Genomic DNA, 15,469 nt, shown 5'->3' on the forward strand with positions numbered 1-15,469 from the left:
TTGAGGCAGTAGCTGTGAACATCACATGAGCCACTTTGATGCCTGACAGCCTCAGCAGGCTTCGATATCCCTAAAGGTGATCAAAATTGGGGAGCTGAGGCAGCGGCCTGTCAGAGCGCTCTGAGTTTGTGAGGTCTTCTGTGGCTTGTTTGAGCCGGCTGTTTCTCAGAGAATGTAGCGAGAGATTTGCCAGACATCAGCTGTCAAGATGGAATGTGGTGTGGATATTTATCTTGCATCACGAAAACACACCCGTCGATAGATATCTGAGGGAGCTTTGGTAACAAACATCTGAAGCCTGTCACCATTTTCTCCCTCAAGGAGATTATTGATGTGGGTCACATCTCCTGGCGCTCCTCATCAAACGGAAATGCGACGGCACTGGCTCCTGGGGCCTGGGCAGCCGCTGTGTGACCCACGGGCACCAAGGCACTGGCGCCAGCACCCTTGAGGCCTGGGTAGGAGCTGCACTGGCCCCATGGGCAGAGGCAACAGCTGGTGTAACCCCAAGGTGTTTGATACAGCTGCGCCAGCCCCCGGGGCATAGGCAGCCACTGCGTGACCCATGTGGGGTGAGGCAGCAGCTACCCCACCCCTGACTTCTTTGCAGCAGTCACACTGGTCCCAGGGGCCTAGGCAGCTGCTGTGTGACCTGTGGGGGCCAAAGCAGCAATGGAGGAGCAATCAAGCTGGATGGGGGAAGGGGAAAGGGAAGGGAGTGTGTGTTTGTGTGTGTGCGTGCATGCACGTGTGTTTACTTGGAGGGAGGGAGGGGGCCCTGACTGAGTCGCTCCAGAGCAGGTATGTGTCCCACATACCCTCTGAGAATCAGACTGCCTGGAAAAATTTATTTTCATGAGGAGCTTCTAAGCATTCCTCTCCCAAGGTGTTTAGTCTTTAATGTGTCAAGAAATGTGGCGCTTTCTGTCTATTGCTGGGGCCAATTAATAGCGTCATATTAACCAAATGACTTTGCTGATTCTTGTGGTGTTTTTTTGTAAAAAAAAGCCACAGTGGATGACTTTCATTTTACAGAGGGCACTTGGACTTGACAGATCCGTGCGGAAATACGTTGATGATTCACCCCGGATTAACACAGTTTTCTCTTTCAAGTGTGAATGACAGTGATGAGGCAGGCGTTTGGGAGGTCTAGACCCTTCGGTGTTGAGCAAATGGCAAGGGAAAAACTTCCTTGATGGATAGGATTCCCACAAGGAAACTGTAAATCTTCACATTGCATGCAAAGTTGTCATTTCAAGTGTTCCCTGACACGCAGAGACTGAGAACAAGAGATTGTTGTGCTCACTTGGAGGGCATGGCGGGGGGGGGGGGGGTTGGAGTTTCCCAACAGATTTCATTGTGAAAACAATAAATAAAGATGAAAGATCTAGGAAGGTCTCACTGTTGGGATTTTTGGACTTGGTTTGCTCCTGAGTCCCTCCAGAGGAACAGCATTTTGTAACAGAATTTTGAAAATATACAGTTATTAGTCACCTTTGTGACCTACAGACTCACGGTGCTTTGAGGTTTAAAAGAGAGCAATCTTTACTGGTTATTCAAAATAGACTTCATATTCATCCACTTCAGTCTTCTTACTGAAGCAGCGCACAAAAACCTAAAAGGTAGTTACAAAGAAATACATTGGAATCCCCTTTGGATGGGCTACAAGCAGACTACATGCCCACACATCAGCAGATAGAGAGAGCAGTGAGCCTCGTGGTGGCTGCTTGCTTGCTTGCTTCAGCAAAAGCACACAGAGCTCTTCTTCCTTAGGAGCCCACCTTAAACAAAGGGATCCTCAGAGCACATGGCTCAGAATTCCCTGCAACTTCACTAATGACCACTTGATGCCACTAGTGAACACAGAGGCCCAGCTCAGCTGCTTAAACAGCTTAACAACAGCCCTTCAGGTCTGACTTCACCAAATTACTTGCTGATTGCAATTCCAACAATTCTAAAATGCAGCAGATACTATGGAAGTACATGGTGTCTTCAAAATCCTGCCAGGCTTTTGAGTATTTTTTTTAAATTTTCATTGTACCCTAATTGCAAACCTGGTTACTGCTCTCTCTCTCTCTCTCTCTCTCTCTCTCTCTCTCTCTCTCTCTCTCTCTCTCTCTCTCTCTCACTCACTCTTGTCAAACATGGCACCATACTGGTTTATCCCCTGAATTCCATATATATTTTGGTGCCTTTAGTTTTTACTTCTTTGTTGTTTCCCTGTGCTCTGCACCCAGCCCCGGTGTTTCTTTTGAAACATTTCCTGCACATTCAAATTCCTCCTGATTTCACAGTTTGGAGTCAGTTTATTTTCTTTTGCACATGTCTTCAATAATAACACTTTCATTATCGGTGGTCTCATCAGTGACATTTCTTTTTTGAAGACCGGTACTAAAACATTGACATAATGCTCTTAACCAGGGGTAGTCAAACTGCGGCCCTCCAGATGTCCATGGACTACAATTCCCATGAGCCCCTGCCAGCATTTGCTGGCAGGGGCTCATGGGAATTGTAGTCCATGGACATCTGGAGGGCCGCAGTTTGACTACCCCTGCTCTTAACTATTGTGATATTTGTTAATATAGCCGGTTTGCCCAGTGAAAAATATGTGACCCTGAGTGCAGCAAACAAATCTCCCAAGGCATATATTGCTAAAAAGGTAAATAAAAACAAAACAAAAAACCCTTTATTCTAGTAGATCCACTTCGCATTCAGGTTGTAGTCAAAAGATGAGAAAGAAGCCTAATATAAGGACGACTTTCCCTGTCCCAAATGGCCAGCTTGTCTGGCATCAGGTGGGTGGGAACATGAGGGCCACGAGAGACCTACGAAGATGTGTGTCTCCATGGAAGGCCATGCAGAAACAGTGACAGGAAGAAAAGAGAGAGGAAGAGTCAAAGGGCACCTGGTTCCTAGGACAGGTCTGTCTATCCTGCATTGCTCAACGCAGGATCAGCCCTAAGCATCCTAAAGCATCCAAGAAAAGTGTGTATCCAACCTTTGCTTGAAGACTGCCAGTGAGGGGGAGCTCACCACCTCCTTAGGCAGCCTATTCCACTGCTGAACTACTCTGACTGTGAAAATTTTTTTCCTGATATCTAGCCTATATTGTTGTACTTGAAGTTTAAACCCATTACTGCGTGTCCTCTCTTCTGCAGCCAACAGAAACAGCATCCTGCCCTCCTCCAAGTGACAACCTTTCAAATACTTAAAGAGGGCTATCATGTCCCCTCTCAACCTCCTTTTCTCCAGGCTGAACATTCCCAAGTCCCTCAACCTATCTTCATAGGGCTTGGTCCCTTGGCCCCAGATCATCCTCGTCCCTCTCCTCTGTACCCTTTCAATTTTATCTACGTCCTTCTTGAAGTGGGGCCTCCAGAACTGCACACAGTACTCCAGGTGTGGCCTGACCAGTGCCCATCTTCCCTCCCTCCCTGCCTCCCCAACGTGTCCTTTGAGCTGATGGTTGCCTGCCTGGGAGCTCTTCTCTTTTGCTGTCCCGCTGAAGGCAAGATAAATGGTTTGTGTTTAAAGTGCTCTGTTTTTAAATGTTCTGTCCAGCAGCCATTTCCCCCTCTCCAACGTCCGCTGATTGCTTAGCAACCAATTGCTTGATTTTCTATAGCTCCACCAGAGGGTAGGCCCAGCAGAGTTTCGGAGTTGGAGCAAACTATGGAAGTGCCATCGGGGAAATTAGTTGGCAATTGGTCTCTCAGAAAAAAATCCAAAATGGGAAAAGAAATCTTGAAAGGACTGTATATGAAACAGAAAAGGCGTTTTTCTTATGTCTTTCATTCTGAGCACTCTTAAGTGTCTCAATCAGAGCTTCCCAGCAAGCCAGAGGCAGGTGAAATATGAATGGGGAGAGCCAGCCGTCAAGTACATTTTCCTAAATTTAAATTCTAGGTTGTGCATGACGGATCGGTGTGCATGCTCTTCAGGAACATCAATTTTAACACCGCTTGATAGAGGAAATCTTTGGTACTGTGATTAGGTCTCCCTTTCTGCTCGGCATTTTCCAAAGGAGAGATTCTGCAGAAAAATGATCAGGGGGGAATATTGGCCAGACAAAAATTCCACACTTTTAACAGCCCAGCTAATGAAAGAGCACGAACCACTGAAGACTTTTTCAGGAATTCTGTCCCACATCAGGACTCTCTGGACACTCCTTGTTTTCATTGTTCCAGAGGCAGAGCCATGTTGGTCACAGTTGAACAGCTGGCACTGAGCCCAGCAGCAACTAAGAAACCAACAAGATTTTGAGGGAGTCAAAGGAGAAGAAGAAGAGTTGGTACTTATATGCCGCTTTTCCCTACCCGAAGAAGGCTCAAAGCGGCTTACAGTCGCCTTCCCATTCCTCCACATTGGAGCTCAATGTGTCTCAATCAGAGCTTCCCAGGAGGCCGGAGGCAGGTGAAATAAGAATGGGGAGAGCCAGCCATCAAGTACATTCCCATTCCCAAAGAGAGTCAAAGCTCATCCCTAAGCTTGTCAGGTCCATGTCCTGGACAAAGGTAGGGGATGGGGGGGGTAGGGTTGCCAGCTCCATGTTGAGCCACTCCATGAGGTTAGGAGTTGGAGTCTGTGGAGGGGAGGGTTTGACAAGAGGAGGAACCTCTGAGAGACACTATAGAACCCACCCTCCAAAGCAGGGGTATGCTGGCAGGGGCTCCTGGGAATTGTAGTCCATGGACATCTGGAGGTCCGCAGTTTGACTACCCCTGCTCCAAAGCATCCATTTTCTCCAAGGGAACTGATCTCTGTGGTCTGGAGATGAGCTGTAATTCTGGGAGATCCCTACACTCCACGCGTAGGCTGTCATCCCTGTTCATACCCTTCCAAACTCTTGTTGCTCTCTAACATGTCACTGGACTTGATTCTACCATTTTTTTCATAGGCGCCTCTACCCTTTCCAAGAATGTCTACTTTCTATCCCATCAGCATGGTTTTAAATAAGAGGGCGGTGTCAGGAAAATAATGGATGCAGAAAGTCCATGAATTAGGCATTCAACCGAGATCATGCTTGATGGTGTTTTTCTTCCCCTCTCTTTTGTCATCTCTGAAGGAGCACAGCAGCAAGGGAAAGAGAAGCAAGCCGCAGAGCCGGCGCCACTGGAAATCTCATGCGATACAGAAAACACATCAAGTCATGACGGTAAGAGCTTTGGCTGTTGAAAGATAACCAGCTCGTCCAGACTAGCGAAGACGACATTAGCGTTTACTCCGTGCTCTGCTGCTCGTATGCAGTATTAACACGTGCAAAGGCACTTTGCCTAAGCCTGCTTTATGTAAGTCACCAATGACACAAGGAATGCCACATTGCTCTCAGTTATGTGATTGCCGTTTTGGCAGGATATGCGCATGAGCAATCGGGCATAGGCTGGGAGCTCACATGTCCTTGCCAAATACTCTGTCTCAGTGAGCCCAGTAAAAAGAAAATGGGTTAGTTGTCATTCATCTACACAAACACACAGCAACACAGAACATTTAATGCATCTATTGGGTTCTCCCTTCCCTTTACTGTGCCCCCGGTCCCACGATGCACTTTGACAGTTAGTCAACCGTAGTGTTCTCTTTGAGGATAAAGTTTAAAAACTAGCTGCTTTGGAATCAAATGCCATTGTTTCAGTCTGTTAACCATGTCCTTTGGTATTCAGAAAATGCAGAGGATTCTTTTGGCCTGTCATTGAAATGCCTGTTGAATGTTTATTTAAAAAGGCAATTCTGTGAGCCAAAAGACTGCTCTGTAGTACAGAGAAAAATGCTTTACAAATGCTTGTAAACATAGGTAGGATTTTGCTTTAGCTCAGTGGCTTAAAGCCATTTCCAAATTCACGAATATGAATAGTATGGAAAATGTTGCAAACCTGTTCTTTGTTCCCCTCTAATCTACCTGAGCATGCCGGTCCAAAGCCGGGATAAATGGGGAGGGTTAAGGAAAGACCTGGCAACCTAGCTTGTAAAAAAAAAAAAAATGGCCAAGAAAATCCTATGGCACAGCTCTCCAAACAATTTCGATATGGTTCCCAGTGGTGAGCCCCTCAGGCCAGAAGTTCCCAACAAGTGACTGGAGAGGAGCAAGGATCAGCAGCAAGTAGCCCTGGATTTTATGACATGCCTGGGACAAATCCGGTAGGAACCCCAGGTGCTGATGCTGCCAATGGTGAAAGCAAGGCTCTGCGTTTTATGAAGATGCACCAAATAGACCAACTTGGAATGTTAGAGGGCTGACTCAAGGAAAACTGGATACTGTCAAAAGAGAAATGGTCAGATTGAACATTGACTTCCTTGGCAGGGGTGAATTACATTGGATGATGATGGTTCCTTTGAATTGGAGGATTTTACCATCTACTATTCAGGACACAACTCCATAAGAAGGAACGATATGGCTTTCATTGCAAGCAAAAAAGTGGACACGGCACTTGTGGTCACATAGCAAAATGTGGAAAGCCCTGAAAAATTTGGGGGTGCCAGTGCATTTGATCAAATTGATGCAGTCACTCTACGCAAACAAAGAAGTCATTGTACGTACACCATTTGGTGACACTGACTGGTTCAAAATAGAGAAAGGAGTGTGCCAAGGTTGTATTCTTTCCCCCTTCCTGTTTAACTTGTATACTGACATCATTATGAAATTTAATTTAAAGAACTGGAATTAATATTGGAGGAAGGGATATAAATAATCCTCAATTTGCTGGTGACACTACCCTCCTGTCAGGAAGGTAAGGAAGGCCTAGAATAGCTGATTACAAAAGTCAATGTAGTAAGTAAGAAATTTGGCCTGTTCTTAAACACTAAGAAGACAAAAATAATGACCACTGCAAAAAAAAAAAAAGACATGTCACAATAACAGTTGATGGTGAAGAGATCGAATGCGCTCAAGAATTCATTTTTCTTAGATCACAGATTGATGTGAGTGGCAATTGCAGTATGGAAATAAACCATCAAATTGCTATGGGACGCTCATCAATGATGAGCTTGAACAGAATATGGAAAAGCAAGGACTACCAAATGTAAAAGGCAAAGGTAAAGGTATCCCCTGTGCAAGCACCGAGTCATGTCTGACCCTTGGGGTGACGCCCTCTAGCGTTTTCTTGGCAGACTCAATACGGGGTGGTTTGCCAGTGCCTTCCCCAGTCATTACGTTTACCCCCCAGCAAGCTGGGTACTCATTTTACCGACCTCGGAAGGATGGAAGGCTGAGTCAACCTTGAGCTGGCTGCTGGGATTGAACTCCCAGCCTCATGGGCAGAGCTTTCAGACTGCATGTCTGCTGCCTTACCACTCTGCGCCACAAGAGGCTCACAGGGGAGGGAGGGGAGGGGCCGCCAATTCCTTGCTCACCTCCTCTCTCAAATGTTAACTGCCTTGGCCACGAATCAGATACATGGAAAAGCAAGGATGTAAGCCTGATTACCAATGTAGATTAGTTCAATTATTATATTTTCAATAGCCACTTATGGCTGTGAAAGGTTTTAAAGGAAATTTCACAGAGCATGCACAGAGTACAATTTATAATTAGTTTTTGATATTAAGAAAACTAAATCAACAATAACATCCTTACACTGCTCGGAGAGTGCTATAAATAAAAGCCTAAGGCTAAGGGGGGTGGGCCGAGTCCAGGATAGGAAATGGGCCAATGGGGCCCCTTACCCCTGGACTGACAGCAGAGGGGCCCATTGGCCCATCGCCCAACCTGCCCACTCCCCCCTAACGCCGACCATTGGCCGCCTTCAGTCCCTGCGGCCCTGCCAGGAGGCCACACGGAAGCAGGTCAGTCGCTGGGGAGGGTGCCGGGTGCCGGAGCCTTCGCTATGGGCCTCGGAGCAGGCCCACCTTTTCGGGGATGCGACAGGTCTACTCCGAGGCCCACACGGAAGCAGGGGAGTCACCGGGGAGGGGAGCTGCTGGTGGCGCCTTCCCTGTGGGTCTCAAGGCAGGCCCGCAGGGAGGCCAGGGAATCGCCGGGGAGGGGGGCCTCCGGGGTAGCCTTCCTTGCGGGCCTCAAAGCAGGCCCGCCACGTCCCCGACGAGCAGGGGGCGGGCAGGGGGTGCCTCAGCCCTTTCAAAGCCTGTCCTTATGGACAGGCTTTGAAGCCTAGTACACTACATATTTCTGGCTCAAAGCGACTGTAAAATTGATGTCAGCCAGAAACAAGTCTGGGTATGTAGTTTAGAAGTGCGAAAATGAGTAGCTGATCCACTAACAACTTCTTCCCCACCCCAGGGAGATGCATAATTAGGACAATGGGCATCCTCAGAACCTGTTGCCTCACCTACTTTAATTTCATCAACACCCAGCCATACTTTTCCTGCACCAATTTTCCCTAATTTAGTAATACATAACTCTATTCACCAAACCTGGTAGTTTTTCCTATCCAGTACTCACAAGGTCATCAAGCTATTATCCACCTCCAGAAAAGACATCAAATTATTGTTTTGGGGGCTAATATATTAGCTAGCCCCTGGAAGCATTTTGCCATATAAAATATGACATTCTGCTCCACAGCTCTGAGTGTTTGTGTTTGTGTGTGTGTGTGTTCTTGGAACCTCAATACAAAGAATCATAGAATCATAGAGTTGGAAGGGGCCATACAGGCCATCTAGTCCAACCCCCTGCTCAATGCAGGATCAGCACTAAGCATCCTAAAGCATCCAAGAAAAGTGTGTATCCAGCCTTTGCTTGAAGACTGCCAGTGAGGGGGAGCTCACCACCTCCTTAGGCAGCCTATTCCACTGCTGAACTACTCTGACTGTGAACATTTTTTTCCTGATATCTAGCATATATTGTTGTACTTGAAGTTTAAACCCATTACTGCGTGTCCTCTCCTCTGCAGCCAATGGGAACAGCATCCTGCCCTCCTCCAAAAGACAACCTTTCAAATACTTAAAGAGGGCTATCATGTCAGACTCACTGGTCTGTAGTTTCCCGGGTCATCCTTCCTCCCTTTTTTGAAGATCGGAATAACGTTTGCTCTCTTCCAGTCCTCCGGGCCATCTCCAGTCCTTAAAGAGGTCCCGAAGATGATGGACAAGGGCTGTGCAAGTTCTCTGGAAAGTTCTTTGAGTACTCTCGGGTGCATTTCATCCGGCCCAGGGGATTTGAACTCATCCAGTGCAGCTAAATGCCTCTCGACAACCTCTCTATCCATGTTAACCTGCCACCCAGACACTGTCCTTTGGCTATGGCCATCTCTAGATGTGCCTAAACACTTTGACCTGTGGGAAAAAACAGATGAAAAATAGGCACTAAGCCTTTCTGCTTTCTCTGCATCTTCCGTTAGAGTTTGTCCATCCGCACCCAACAGTGGGCCTATTGCCTCCTTTACTTTACGTTTGCTCCTCACATAACTGAAAAATCTTTTCTTCTTACAATGGGCTTCCCTGGCCAATCTTAGCTCACTCTCACCTTTGACCTTTCTGATGATTGATCTACAGTGCCTAGGTACTCTTCTTTAGAGCTCTGTCCTTCCCTCCATTTCCTGAACATTTTCCTTTTCTTTCTTAGTTCCTCTTGAAGTTCTCTGTTCATCCAAATAGGTTTCTTAGAGCTCCTGCAGTGTTTTTGTCTTTCTGGGATAGTCATTGATTGAGCATGCAATAGCTCTTGTTTGAGTAGCGCCCACCCTTCACATGCTCCCTTCCCTTCCAGCATTCTCGTCCATGGTATGACACTCATCATGTCTCTGAGTTTATTAAAGTTTGCCCTACGAAAATCCAACATCGGCGTCTGGCTACAAGCTTCCTTGGCTCCCCATCTCAAAAGGAATTCTATGAGGACATGGTCACTTCCCCCTAGGGTCCCCACCTCCTTCACCTCATCCACCAACTCTTGCCTGTTGGTCAGTATTAAGTCCAGTATGGCTGAATGTCTTGTGGGTTCATCTACCATTTGATAAATGAAATTGTCAGCCAGGCAGGTCAGAAAGTTGCATGACTGAGGACGCGTCACAGAGTTTGTTTCTCAGCACACATCTCGGAAATTGAAGTCACCCATGATGACAAGGTCCTGCCGCTTGGATATTTTCTCAAGCTGCTCACAAAGTGCAGCATCCACATCCTCTCGTTGGTCAGGCGGTCGGTAGCAGACACCAACCACCACACTGTTTGTTTTCCCCTCGCTTATTTTCACCCAGATGCTTTCCACTGTAGATATGCTCTCCTTCCCTAGAATTTCCTGACAGGTAAGCCCTTTCCTCACATACAGTGCCACTCCTCCACCTCTTCGATCTATTCTGTTTTTTCTGAACAGTTCATATCCATCTACTATTACATTCCAGTCATGGGAATCATTTCACCAAGTATCTGTGATGCCTACTAGATCATACCTTTCCATCAGCATGAGAAGTTCCAGCTCTTCCTTCTCATACCCCACTTCTGTGGGGGCCTTCTTTTCTTCCCATGAAATGTTGGTCATTTTTCTGCTGCCCCCACCAGCCTGTAGTTTTACAACTGGTAACTATAAGCTTTCCCCGAAATTGTGGTCTTCTTCCTCCCTTCTCTGATTTCCTCAGCTAGCCTTGTAATTGTCTTTTGCCCTTCTTTTTTTTTAAAAAAGAAAGATCCTTTCCATTGAACCTACCTGGTTCATTTCAAGAGTTCTCATGCGGGAACTCATAGGGACAAAATGCCAGTTACCCTCTTTCATTTTGTTTCCTTTAAAGTTAATTCCCCCCCTCAAAAAAAAAAACTAATTAGGAGGTCACCAATCTGGGTATGTCAGCATTATGAAGCACACGACAGTCTGTATTGATATTTCTTTTGAGAATTTTTGAGCAAAGTAGAGAAGACGGACATGAAAGTCTATGTCTCAGCTTATGGACACTGGTTGTTGAACACCATACAGAGACAGAGGCATGAGTTATTAGCCTAGTATCTCTTTTTCTTAACTTTGAAATCTGCTCACATCTTTTCTGGATGAAAGAATGACTTTATAACCTCCTGGTCTTTGATTCTGGAATGTTGCTCTGTCACACAGTGAAATGAATTTGCTTTGTTCTTGGAAAGGTGAATTAACGGGTGCCAGTTAGCTTACCATGTCTATGTCATGGTTGTCTATGATGGATCCGATCAATTGGCAGATCTTACCGATGGCGGGGAGATGACCTCGAAGGTACCAGTAAAAAGCAAGATGAACTCTATTTACAGTTTGGTTCCCAGTAGCTCAACACTCTCTCAGTCTGAGAAGCGCTCGTCCTGCTTTGAGTGTACATGCCAAGTTGTCATGCCGGCATGCTTAGTTCAATAACCTCGTACTCGAAGATGTGTGGCGGTGTGGCCTTGTTAAATGAGAATCTCTTCACCATGTAGAAGGTCCCCGGTTTGAGCCCCAGCCTCTCCAGACTGTGTGAGAGGGGGAAAATGTTATACGCCATGAGCGTATTATAGCATATTTTAGACAGGGTGTGACAAAGGGAAGGGTAGAAGTCCTACTGAAGTGAACGTTTTTTCCCCAAGCTCAGAATGGCCACTGCAACCACTGTGGCGGCGCATGAAACAACTAATCCTTTACTCCTTTCCTCTTTGCCCTCCCCCAATCCCACTCCCATGGCCACGGCAGGGAAGGAAAAAACACAGAAGAGTTGTAGGAGGGGGGGGGAGGGAGAAACAAGGAAAGTGAAGGGAAAGACAGAAAACCATATCAAGACTAGCAGAGCTCATGCTATACTGTCTCCCTATCAACGAGGCAGGAGAATAACTGGAGGAGGAGAAGAAGAAGAAGAAGAAGAAGAAGAAGAAGAAGAAGAAGAAGAAGATGAAGAAGAAGAAGAAGAAGAAGAAGAAGAAGAAGAAGAAGAAGAAGAGTTGGTTCTTATATGCCGCTTTCCCTACCCGAAGGAGGCTCAAAGCGGCTTACAGTCGCCTTCCCTTTCCTCTCCCCACAACAGACACCCTGTGGGGTGGGTGAGGCTGAGAGAGCCCTGATATTCCTGCTCAGTCAGAACAGTTTTATCAGTGCCGTGGTGAGCCCAAGGTCACCCAGCTGGCTGCATGTGGGGGAGCGAGGAATCGAACCTGGCATGCCAGATTAGAAGTCCGCACTCCTAACCACTACACCAAACTGGCTCTCATACCACTGCACATGACCGGAACTGGAGGGAGGGCCTTTTTTCTTTTAGCTTCTTCCTCCCTGAGAAGCCAGTGGCAACTCTGCAGATTTCCTCTGCTCCGGAAGGAGAATGTGGCCTAGGTGGCTTTTGGGTGTGTGGTTGGGCTTATTTGAATTTCTAAGCAAAGTGACTCAACAAAGGACTTCAGATTCTTATTTCTGATTTATTAGAATTATCTTTTTATGCATCAGGAAGGGAAGAATTCTTGTCCTGCATTTAAATAAACTACCTGGAGTGCCAGACTTCAAGTCAGCTATCTGCTGAAAAGTAGAGATAAGTTTGTGATGAATAGAATGGCCATCTTTGCAAAGACAGCGTAGGAATTCAGAAATAAATTGCCCGACTTAAGGTTGCGGTGCTCTGCAGAGTAACTAAGCCTGCTGAAACCCATGTGCTTAAAGAGATATAGCTAAGTAGAGGGCTGCACTGAAGGCTGCATTTCTCAGCATTTTCTTCCTCAATTAAATTTCTGTAACCAAAATGAGATGTTTCATCAACAGGCACCCTCAGCCACTGGACCAGGGGTAGTCAAACTGTGGCCCTCCAGATGTCCATGGACTACAATTCCCAGGAGCCCTTGCCAGAATTCGCTGGCGAATGCTGGCAAGGGCTCCTGGGAATTGTAGTCCATGGACATCTGGAGGGCCGCAGTTTGACTACCCCTGCACTAGACAATAAAGGGTTTCTATCCACGTTTCATTTAGTTATTAAGCTAGGAGGAATGGTTGATAGGAGGAATATTTGACCTTTTCTGAACTATGAAGAACTTTTATTGGTGGTGGTGGGGGTTTGGGGGGAGGGAATATCTTGAGTGTACTTTTCATATAAACCTTAAACTAAGTGTGCAACAGGGCATTCCTAAACAGAATTAATCCCTTCTAAGCCCATTCATTTCCGTAGACTTAGAAAAGTGTAAGTCTGTTTAGGGTTGCGTTATAATGACTTCCTGTTGCTATTTATACCCAGCGTGACATGTTTGGAAGTTTGCTCAAGATGAATAATTCACGAGCGAGTCAACTGCAATCTTTGCAGGGGTTTTGGGATAATGATAGTGCGTCAGAAGCAGACTTATGCCTCATCGGGTATGACCAGCATGTGGAATTTCTGTTTTGTCATTGTTTATTTTTCAAAATTTCCATTCAGTTTTTTTTTTCCATTCAAGCACTTTGAAAAGTTTCCTAGGGAGATTTCCAATTTCACCAATGAATGCTCAAAAGCTTCCTGGTGACCATTCATATGGTACTATTTTAAGACCAAGTTAGTGAACTGTAGTAAGAGTCCCATTCAATCTTAGGCTGATAAGGTAATGCAGAGGCAAGGCCCAGTATATTCGGACCATACTGTGAACTTAGTCTGGTGTTCTGTGGTCCATTTTATATTCCGCCTTTGCTATAAATCATCCTGAGGTTATAGGCAGTATAAAATGGGTCATGGATTTCATAAAACTGCAACAGCATGCTTCATCATAGTGAGGCAGGGGTCCCCAGTGAGGAGGCCGTGGGCGCCAGGGTGCCCACCAGCATCTCTCCTGGTGTCCACTAAATGTTTTGAGAACTGGTGTGGGGCCCAGTGAGGCTGTTCCCCAGCAGGGCTTTCTCTTTGTCACAGCAGATCTGGTGGGCTGGGCAGATGGAAGTAGCATTTCGGTGCCAGCCACCACCATAGTGTGTTCTTTCTCACCATTTTTTTATTGACTCCCCTACATTTGGGCTTCCTCTGTGCATATGGCTCTGCCTCTTGCAGCCACCGTTCTGTGTTTGTACCCAACGCCCTGTTTCAGAATTCCAAAGATGCCTACAGGCTTTAAAAGGCTGGAAACCCCCTAGTGAGGAAGAGACCATGTTATATGGTTAAAAGGAGCCTCAAGTACGCAGGGCAAATGAACAACCGCCACAACAAAAAGGAGGGTGCAGAATTTGACAGTGACTGTGCCAATGTGTGGCTCATTCATTAAACTCCCGTGCAGTTTGGGTTCTCTTTTTGTGTCTGCTTGCCATGTGAATAGGAAAATGGTCATGGTTTAGATGGCCACCATTTGCCAGTAGATCTGGCCACTCACTGCATTGCTAACATGACTTTAGAATCAGATTTCAGTACATTTTAGTTGGTGCTGCCCACTAAATATGAGCCATAACCAATTGGGAGTTGGACTCATCCCAACTTCAGCTGTTGAAGACAAGCTAGAAGCTGTAAAGGTCATTGTTAATGGGATATCAGGTAGCTTCCTTTGGGAAACCAACAGCCTAGAATCCTTAAATGACAAGCAAGAAACTATTCTTATTAATGTACCAGCAGGGGCTCATGGTAATTGTAGTCTATGGACATCTAGAGAGCCATAGTTTGGCCACTCCTGATATATATATCAGGGGTAGTCAAACTGCGGCCCTCCAGATGTCCATGGACTACAATTCCCAGAAGCCCCTGCCAGCGAATGCTGGCAGGGGCTCCTGGAAATTGTGGTCCATGGACATCTGGAGGGCCGCAGTAACAATGCCCAGAAGTTGAGTGCACAACAGGGGAGAGAAATGGGAATACAATCAAGTGCTTGCACAAGAGCTTATAAATGCAGGCGGCAATTTTGCACTAGTCCCAAGCCACTGACTTCACCAACTTCACTATCCCATTGAAAAGGTTTATGAAGTGGATGATCACTTGAAGAGGGTAAGCCACTTTGAGCTCCGTAAGGAAGACAAGCAGCTAATAAATATATTTTAAATAAAACAAAGTTGTTCTGGGTATATTTTGGTTTATAGACCTGCCTTCTTGTCTGGGTGAGAACTTGGCAATTTTTCTTTGCGCTTACAACTAGCAGTGATGACAGCCAACATGAACGCATGAAACTGTCCTATGCTAAACCAGACTCTTGGTCCATCAAGGCCAGACTGCTACTCTGCAGGGACTCAGGTGGAGGTCTTTGACATCTCCTCCAGCCTAGTCCTCTTAGCTGGTGATGCTGAGGATTGAACCAAGGACCTTCTGCACGCCAAGCAGATGCTCTACCACTGAGCTACAGCTTCTTCCCCACTGAGAGCCATGTTGGTCTTCAATAGAACACTAGCAGCCCAGAAATCAAGACCAAACTTGGTAGAATCTGTTGTAGAAGTTTTGTTGATTATTTTCTGTGCTGAAATGGGGAGGGGAAAGGATGTGGAAGGAAGCAAATGCCATGTGTTTGCTCTCTGGGACTGCGTTTTGTAGCACAGGCAGTACTATTTTATGAGACCCAGTTTTCCTCTCAGCTCCCTCTCTAGCTGTGATGTTACCGGGTCCCTCTAGTCTTGCAAGAAAGCTCAGCCTCTTCTGTATAACTCCTGACATCTACACCCAAGTGCTTGCTGTAATTATGAGACAGGTGGGAG

At 46.3% G+C, this 15,469-nt stretch overlaps 1 protein-coding gene across 5 annotated transcripts in view; it reads left to right on the top strand.

Annotated features, from left to right (window-relative positions):
* Nucleotides 1–15,469, top strand: part of MACROD2 (mono-ADP ribosylhydrolase 2) — a 1,296,381-nt gene that overhangs the window by 1,268,042 nt on the left and 12,870 nt on the right. For all 5 annotated transcript variants that reach the window (XM_077316459.1, XM_077316450.1, XM_077316428.1 and 2 more), the window contains one exon: nucleotides 5,066–5,155. In XM_077316459.1, the coding sequence (XP_077172574.1) occupies nucleotides 5,066–5,155 (90 nt within the window). The remainder of the gene's footprint in view (nucleotides 1–5,065; nucleotides 5,156–15,469) is intronic.

The sequence above is a fragment of the Paroedura picta genome, chromosome 1 (genome assembly GCF_049243985.1).
Source record: "Paroedura picta isolate Pp20150507F chromosome 1, Ppicta_v3.0, whole genome shotgun sequence".
NCBI lineage: Eukaryota > Metazoa > Chordata > Lepidosauria > Squamata > Gekkonidae > Paroedura > Paroedura picta.